Raw genomic sequence first — 9,295 nt, forward strand, 5'->3', positions numbered from 1 at the left:
GTCTGCGTAGACATGGACGCTGTTGTTTTGCTCTTGGTTCCTTTCTCCTCTGTAGCAGTCTGAGTGGACACGGATGCTGTTGCTTTGCTCTTGGTTTCTTTCTCCTCTGTGGCAGTCTGCGTAGACACGGACGCTGTGGCTTTGCTCTTGGTTCTTTTCTCTTCTGTGGCAGTCTGTGTGGTCATGGATGCTGTTGCTCTGCTTTTGGTTCTTTTCTCTTCCTCCTCAAGAAGACGCTGTACCACACCAAACAGTGCTTTGTTTCTAAGCATGGTGTACATGGTGCAGGCCATGCAGAGAAAACAAAACAGCAAGACTAGGCTGTCCTTGGCATCTAGAGAGAACTCAATATTTTTAAAAACTGCTGTGCCTGACCTGAAAGGCTGGAAGAAACCACTCTCCACTCTTCCCACCAAGGGCAGGGTGCGATTGTTGAGAAGGTCCCAGATGTAGCAGCCCAGACTAGGACAAGCAAACAAAATTGAGTATATATTCCGAATGGTATTCATTGCCTCACAGGTTATCATGCCATAAGCATAATAAACTAATAAAGCAATTCTCATACCATTCCCTGGTCTCAACAGGAGCAATACAACAGGCAAGTAGTTCCCCATGTGAGGGAAAATATAGAGAGCAAGATACAGTACCCATATAGACAAGCCAACCACCATGGTGGATAGGTTTCTGTTAATATGAAATTGCAATTCTGACTTTCTCTCAGGTTAATGCCCCACGTTGGGCGCCAAAATATGTACTAGTTTGAAATCAAACCAGTAAGAGATCGCAAGTCAGAATTATAATTTAATAGGAAAATGATAAAAAGAATAAATGCAATAATATCAAAAACACTGACAGAGTCAGAATACAGCCTGGAACCCTGTTAGGGTGATGGTAGTCGTCCAGATGAGGTGGTCTTGTTGAAGCGTGATCTTCTGGAAGAAAGGGGGTCTGGTCTTCAGCTGAAAGTCCAGCAGTAGCTCCTGTCCTCTGGAAGTCCCGTAGGTAAGGGCTGCTGTGGTGTTCGAATTCTCAGCTTATATCCAGTATGGAATGCTTGGCTCCTCCCTCGGGGAGGAGCATCTCACAATGGGATGGTGAGTCATGAGATAAGGCCTTGATGAGCCATTAACAGAAAACAGTCCAGGAGGAAGTTATCTCTGAGTCATGCAGCAAGGCAGTGGTGGGCCCATTAACAGGGGACAATACAGGGGGAAGTTATCTATGAGGGGCAGGGCATTGATGGGCCCATTAACAGAAGGTAGCCCGGGGGGGGGGGGGGGGAGGCAGGGAGCACTGCCTCACCTGGTTTCAACAGTACATGAGGATGGTGATAGAATATACTGCAACCCAGGACACCTGTCAAGGGCTGGAAAGCCTTACAGGAACTGGTTTTGGTTGAAGAACTTCTCCAAGGTGCTTACCTGTGGGACTTATCCAGGTAAGGGATGTTAGCTCCCTCTTCTTTGAGGTTCAGTGTCCAACCACTCCTACTGCTGGTAAGAAGAACAGAAGAAACATCTGCCCATAGCAAGGACTGCACTGGTGGGCAAAGTCCAAATTCCATCCTTCAGGGAAAAAGAAACAAAGACTGAGGAATTCATGTCTGTTCAAAATTTCATCCTTGACTACTGAAAGCATTGGAAGCACATGTGTATGTTTAAAAATGGAATTGTCCTCATTTAAGAATAAAAATAATTTCATCCCATCACCATTTTTCTTGGTCCAATCCTGAACTGCAGATCCAAACAGCTGAGAAAGCATGGAATAGTCTGCTGGACAGCATTAAAATGAGCAACTCCTGTATCTTCCTAAGATAAGAACACAAATCACAAAGAAAGGCACTCTGAGAAAAAATTTCTTAGAGGAAGACCTCAATTATTTTCCAGCAAGGCAGGTAATATGCATTTGGCTATTTGTTAGAAAAAAAACCAAAAAACAAACCTGTTTTTATACAAGATTTTACTCATATATTAACTATCACATATTTTGCAAAACAAAAAGAGACCACAGCAAAGTAAAATCCCAATTTTTTCCTATATTTAAGCTGTGATAGTATGTCTGAAATGGGAATCCAGAGCCTCACCAGATTAATATCACCACTTGGACCAGAGAATTTGCCATATCCACTTCTTCTGGTTTCGTTCAGTTGGAGCTTCTGTTTGTACAGTGATGATGGCTCTTGAACATTCTGGGATTTAAAGTAGTCCCTGAAGAGATGGCTGACAAAAATATGATGTTACTTTCAAGATGCTTTTTAATTATTTCTACCCTCATCCAGAACCTGCAATCATCTGATCTCCTTCACTATGCTCCAAGCTCATTAAAACTGGAACGCTAAATAAGAATATTCAAAATATTTTGTTTTGCATTGCTAAAGGCACCACTGCAGGTACTTGACTCATCCTTCAGACTGTAAATAAATAAATGAAGTCTAGGACAGGTCAAATAAAGACACTATGTTTTCTGTGTTTTGTTGGGGTTGGTTTTAGAAGACTTAGGAGATTTGAAACAGATCTTTTATTAAGGAATTGTTCCTAAGGGACTTGACTTACAGAAATTAATTTATACTTGGCAGTGCATTTGATTGATTGCAGTTCCTTTTTTTCAAATACAAACCAGCATTTTCACTACCAGGTGTGGTGGTTGGAAATGTTGGGACTGTAGAACACTGCAAGGCTAATTTCTCCTCCAGTCTCCATCATTTTTATGTAGCTCAGCATTTTCTCATCCTTACTGAGATCTGCTGCAAATTTAAAATACCCTAACAGGGCTGAGAGAGTATTGCAACAGTGTTTATCTAGTGTATCATTACAGTTCTTGTTACCCTAATTCCACAGTTCTGAGCAACAACTCTCATTTTATGGGCAGGTAATTGAGCTCTATGATACATGAATTGATTTGCAGGGGAAATACATTAAAACCTGGCTGGAAAAGAAAATTATTCAGGATCTTCACTCTGATTGCCTTTTACAGCTACCACTCTAGGACCACTGAAAGAGCTTACTTTAGCTCATGTCAATGAAGCTACAATTCAGTGTTTGTCCAAAAAATGTTCACATTCTAAAATGAAGGTTACTGTGGTTTCCTGAGTTATAAAGGCAGAATTAAAGATTACTGCAGATTCTTAGATCAGGACCACTTCCCAGCTCAAGAACTATTTAGTGGGAAGAGCCAAGGCAAAAGGCAGCATTCAAGCAAGTGTTGCTGATCAAGTGAGTTATGGGTTCTACATGAAAATGTTAGCAAGGGTGATCCAGTCAGATCTCATGTCTGCCTGTGGTTCAGCACTGCAGCTGCTAACACCCAGAGCACCAGATCCAATCACTCCTGAGGAGCAGGTTTGTTCAAGCAGGCACTGTTGTTTCAGGACCAGTGAAAGACAGGACAGAGACAAAATTGATAGTACTCCCTCAGTGCAAACAGAACTTGCCCTGCGACAAATTTGCTCCTCTCTGGCCCTACTTTTAACATCCCTGCTCTCAAATTCCTATTTTTAGCAGCTTCTCATAAAAGGCATTCTTACTCAGAGAAGTGAATGTTAGAAGTGTTCATTTGAATGAAGCAAACAATTAAGCAACATCTTCCCTAAAGTGATTTTGTAAAAGTTATGGTTTAGTTTTCTTCCTAATTGCTTGGAAAAATCGGATTGGCGCAGGAAATGGGAAGGGTTGGCTAAAAGGAGTCAGCTGATGGGAAGCAGCCAGTAACTCCTGCTGCTGCTGACCTGCTGCAACTCCCAGGTTAAGAGGACAAGTGCCTCATTTGTAATCAAGTCTATATAAAACACAAAAGAGGCAGAAGGACAAACCTGGTTCATAAAGGCAGCAGTCTGTGACCAAAAGCAGCAGAGTCAGCAGCCAGTGTTTCACTCCTGATGAGAGCCCACTTGCAAAAGTTCCACTTGAGTACCTGCTGCAGAGCAGAGGCTGTTCTTCATTGATGTGTCAAACCATGACAGCCATACTTCTGTTGCTATTCAAAGAACAGGGATAAACTCCGGGGTTTGTTAGGTTTTAAATAGTTTCCAATTTCAGGCCTAATAGAAGGCAAAATGGAAAATATCACATGTAATAGGACTTAAAAATAGAAATACGGAAGAACACAATGTTATACTCATGTTACCTATTACTTTTTTCAGCTGAGCAAAGTCTTCACAAACACTATAAATACATATCTTTTTCCCCCAATGAAAATAATAATAAAAAAATCTGTCTTGTAACCTGAAAGAAAAGAGATAAAACCAAAGCAAACCTGATTCTTGTAAACAGAAAATGTTGCTTAAAAATTGAGTTTGGGGAGCATAAATATTTAATTGCCTTGAGCATGTCTTAGGAATTCACATTTACTCAAAATAGTGTCAAGAGCAAACAAAACTGCAAAACAATCTCTTTTAGTAGGAAATACCTTGTGAGAATCAAGTGTTTTCTTATCATCTTTCACTGTTTCACTTGATGTCTGAATCTTCTAACTCCAACTCCTAGAACAGCATCAGTGGGGGAGAGAGACAATGAACACTCCTTCTGTTATTTGACTGACTGCAAGGTTTTGACATGTAGAGTATTAATAAAAATAATTTATTCTCACAGGGTTTTGTCAGAATAACAAGCTGGTAGCTTTAAATATGGTTAAGAAAATTTTATGTATGTTAGGAAAAAACAAACAAAAAGAAACATTTGCAGTAGTAGGACAAAACCATCATAAAAAAGGTATATAGCAGATATACATATTTATATTCATATATATATATCTCCAATTTCCCAAAGCATTGCTCTAAGAATTAGACAAAACTGGCTACAAAATTCAGATTTTTTAGGTTATTTATTGACTGTAAAGTGAATCCTGACTGACAATAAATATCACTGGGGAACATTAATTATTAAATATACATTGTCCAATCTTTAACAAATCAACTTTAGTAAGAACAGTTTTAAATCTAAAAATAAAAACAATTTCCAAGACACTTATTTTAAGTAATTGCACTAAGAAATAGTAAGACCTTATATATAGTTAAATGACTAGCAGCCAACTCACATCATCATAGTAAGAATAATATATATGTACTGCAATTTTAAGTGTTATGACTTCAAGAACTTGTAGTAATAACCAAGCATTACTTGCTAAATAACACAAAATTTGTCTGATTAAGTCTGTTTAAAAGAATATGCAATGGGAATAACTAAGAGCTGAAATTAATGGTGTTAGCTTGTAAAGACAGAAATTTACTTCTTACAAGTAGGAAAACATGCAATATATTCCTATACTTAACACATGTTCGTAGTACAGACATTCCTGTTAATAAATTTCAGGTTAAAATTGACAAATGTGACATGTTCTACTATATGGAATTTCTTCAAGTGGCTGTTGTTCCATCGGACAACACAAACTAAAAAATGTCCTGCCTCTCAGAAATATTATTCTGTTTCTACTCTTTACTTTATTTTTTTATTTTTTTTTTTCACTTTTAGAAAAACACAGATTTTTTTTTTTTTAGTATTAGAAAAATATAGGACAAAAACAAGGCTTAAGTTTTAGATAGGGAAGAGAGAATAAGGAGATGCTTTATAAGCTGAAATATTTTTCTCTTAAAGCTATGGAGATGGACAACCATGTTCTGAAAAAAACTCCTTTAATTCATGACAGAGTATATTGGGAAGCATGGAGTGTTCAAAGTGTGGATTTTGAGTAAAAAGTAGAGTAATTGTGATACAGTGAGGCGCTGGAACAGAGTGGAGTGAAGATTTGAGGCCTTGAGGGCAATGAGAAAACTGTTTTCCTGCGAAGCTCACAGAGACAGATGAAGAGGACTCATGGCCCATACACACCTCAGAGTGATGTGAAATGGGAGGAGTGAACTCATGGCAGATTTCCGGGCAGCTGGCATCAAACAAATAGAAAACTATAACAGAAATATTTTTCTTGTGAGAAACTCCATAGATTAGCAGAAGAAGATTTCTGTTTCTATACAAACACTGATAAAGAGACTCTAGCAAGAATTGGGACTGTTTTAAACACCAAAGTTCCAAAGTCTTTTGTCTCTATCTTGTCATGTGAACAAGGGAATGCTGGGTAGTGCGGGATAAAAGGGTTTTCTGAAAGTTTATTCTGGTGTTCTTATTCTTGTAGTTTTGTGAATAAACTTTCTTTATTCCTTTTAAGTTTTAAGCCTGTTTTGCTCTTGCTCTAATCCATATCTCACAGCAAGAAAAAAGTAAGTTTTCTAGTATTTTTTCAGTTACTGCTTTAAAACCACGACAACTGTGTTTTCACCATCACGTCAGATCAGCTCTTGGACTCACAGCTCACCGCAGACCTCGAAACAGGAGGCAAAGATCTGCACCACTTGGCCTTTCAGAACTTCTCACCCATCTATGACCTTTCTGGGGCCAGCTTCACAAAATGAGGGGGAAGCCATTCCAAAGAACACGACCAAGGAAATCACACAGCACTCGGGATTTGTTCCAGGCATCAAATTTTTAATGGATGATGTGAAGTAACACCGAAGCAATTCCTGTCCACAGAAAAAAAGATTTCAAATGGTTTTGTCTCAAGGACAATCACTGGAGGTTGAAAGTTTCTGGGGCTGAAAGTTACATGAGGTCCTCAACACTGAGCAATCAATATCCCCAGAGTCTAAACTGTGAAATTACTACCTGGGCAAGGAGAACATTTTCAGGATTTGCAACTCATCTCAAAGCCTCAGTAGAACTCAACCAGCAGAATTCCCCTGAGATGGCACTGTGCTCTGGAAGCCCTCAAATACTCACTAAAACAGACTTGACTTTCACTAGGACAGCTGCTCATGAAAATCTGGGGTAAAACCTATGGGAAGTGGCCATGTGCACGCATATTCCTTCTTCCCACAGCAGGCACAATCAAATCCTCCTTTGAATGGCCTCCAAGTTGAGCAGCACTCATTGGCACAGCCTCTTCTCCCACAGACAGGCCAGCGAGCAACACGGCAGCGCCAGCCAGGTGGGCAAGGACAAGAGAGAGCAGATGCCAACAAGGCTTGGAAGCTGGGCCAAGGGAGGTTTACGCTGGCCATTGGGAAGAACTTGTGCCCAGCGTGGGCCATCAGATACTGCAATGGCCTGACAGGGGCTGCTGGAGTCATCATTGTGGCACGGGTGCAAGGCAAGCCAGGCCGCAGCGCTCGGGCCCCGCTCTGCTGGCCATGCTTGCCGCCATGGCTCCCAGCTTGGACTCAACATTCTCTCAGGGCTCTCTGCAGCCAGGGCGTTCTGTGCTTCTGTGACATCACAGCCTCTGGGGACGGCACGCTGGCTGGCAACTGTCCCCAGCTGTTGCTGCGCCCCAGTGCCCAGGCACAGCTGCTCGCAGAGAGACGCCCAGAGCCTCGGTGCTGCTGGCAGAGCACTATGGCTGCTCACGGCTCCTCCGCGCTGCTGCAGCTTTACGTGCTGCTGCTCTTGGCTCATCCCCTCGACCCTGTGAGCAAACCTGAGCGCAGCACGGATGCCTCTCCTCTGCTTCTGGAGGATTGTCATCTGGACGAGTCGGACCCTGAGCGCATCCGGTGGGCGGCCAGGACATTCCTGCTCATCGACCTGCTCATCATAGGAATGGCCATGGGATGGTCGCTCGGAAAAAGAATTCAGAGACGCTGGCGAGAGGTGAGGAGGGGGGTGGGGGGTCAGGCAGGCGGGATGGGGCAGACCTTGAGGGCCTCTTGGGCACCCTTTGGCCAATGCCCTGCGGCAGAAGGGGCCTGAGCTCCTGGCTGGGGAATGCGGCCCAGGGGCTGAGCTCCATGGACAGCACCAAGCAGAGGCGGCAGAGCTCTGCCTGCTGCAGCCTCTTCCCCGGGCCAGCCCAGCCCAACTGGGCCCGAGTCTCTGTCTCCCAGGCCAAAGGCAGCCCCACAGGTGCCGGCCCCGCTCTGCCCCTCTGCCTCTTCCATGGGGATCCCTGTGCTTTGCCTTGCAGCGGAATCTCCAGAGCCCTTCGGGCCGTGCGGGGCCCCGCCGCCATCGAAGACAGGGCTGTCCCACGGAGCTGATGCAGCTGCTGATGGACAACCGCGACCTGATGCGGCTGCTCCTTCGCGACAGCCCTCAACCAACCACCAAGATGGCGGCAAAAGAGGGCAGTGACAGGAGACTCCGCACCTCCCCACAGCTCTGACCTCCAGCGTCGCGCTCCAGCTACAGAACCTTACGGGGAACGGGTGACCAGTGCCCAGCCCAGGCACTGCGACGTTCCCCACCTTACAAGTTAGCCACACCCCTGTTGTTGTTCGATTCCCCACCACGTTTCCCCCAAGAAGTTGACCTTTCCCTTAGTGTTCAGTTCTAAACAGTTGAAGCATTGAAGTTTCTTAGCCTTAAGATTCTTACCCCATAGTCTTCTAGTAACGTTGGATTGTAGATTTTAGAAGTAGTCAAGTGAATAAAGTTCACGTTTTCTACACGTTGCTGTGTCATTTTCTTGAGGTTGCACCTGAGACCTGGGGACTCCTTGAGAGATGGCTTTGCATGGCAGCTCCAGACTGCCTGCAATGGAGAGCCCCAGTGCCCCAGCAGGCTTTGCAAGAGCACGGAGGGCAGCGGGAAAGAAGAAGGTGGCCAATATTCACCTGCCTCCAGCTTCCAAGGAAGCTTGCAGTCAAGCCCTGTCTGCCCTTTAGGGGGGACCCTAAAGGCCCCGGCAGGCATCACCATGGCCCCAGGACGGGGGGCTTGCAGCACTCTGGGGCACCAGGAAAGGAGCAGGATCATCCCTGGAAAGCTGTCTGGAGACAAATCCAGAGACGTCTCCCCTGGCATCCAGGCAAGGGCTGAATACAGGCAGGCAATTAGATCCACAGGCTGCCTGGGCTATGGCACCAATCAGTCCTGCTTCATAGATTTCGGGGGGCGGGGTTATACATATATATATATATATATATATATATACACGCATATATGTATATATGTATCTACATCTGTATTTAGTTCTTTGTATTTATCCTGTTGACCCTCAAATAGGATTAGATTTCATTTTCCTACAAAACAAAACATCCGTTTTTTGATTTTTAGGAATCAACCATCTGTGCTCCCACTTTAAATCACTTCTCTCAAACTCATTCTGCATCTTGCTCCTTTCCAGCACCATCAAATACCTCTGTTAAAATACAGAGCATCAGTGGAAGGACGACAATCTTGTTACTTGCTGAAGAAAGTTAACTTGGATGACATACCTGCTTTTAAAAATCCAAGAGGAACAAAACCTACACATCAGCTTTAGAATTTCAAAAGCTGCTTCCTCAACTCTTCCACACCACTTTACTCTTTGG

At 43.5% G+C, this 9,295-nt stretch overlaps 1 protein-coding gene across 1 annotated transcript; it reads left to right on the plus strand.

Moving 5' to 3' along the window:
• The first annotated feature begins 7,322 nt into the window (after positions 1 to 7,322).
• LOC147653742 (uncharacterized) lies at positions 7,323 to 8,430 on the plus strand. The gene is made up of 2 exons (XM_086886302.1): positions 7,323 to 7,634; positions 7,948 to 8,430. The coding sequence occupies exons 1-2, from the start codon at positions 7,380 to 7,382 to the stop codon at positions 8,143 to 8,145; spliced, it is 453 nt and encodes a 150-aa protein (XP_086742428.1). The 5' UTR covers positions 7,323 to 7,379; the 3' UTR covers positions 8,146 to 8,430.
• The last annotated feature ends 865 nt before the right edge of the window (positions 8,431 to 9,295 follow it).

This window comes from Cyanistes caeruleus, chromosome 4, assembly GCF_971803275.1.
Source record: "Cyanistes caeruleus chromosome 4, bCyaCae1.hap1.1, whole genome shotgun sequence".
NCBI lineage: Eukaryota > Metazoa > Chordata > Aves > Passeriformes > Paridae > Cyanistes > Cyanistes caeruleus.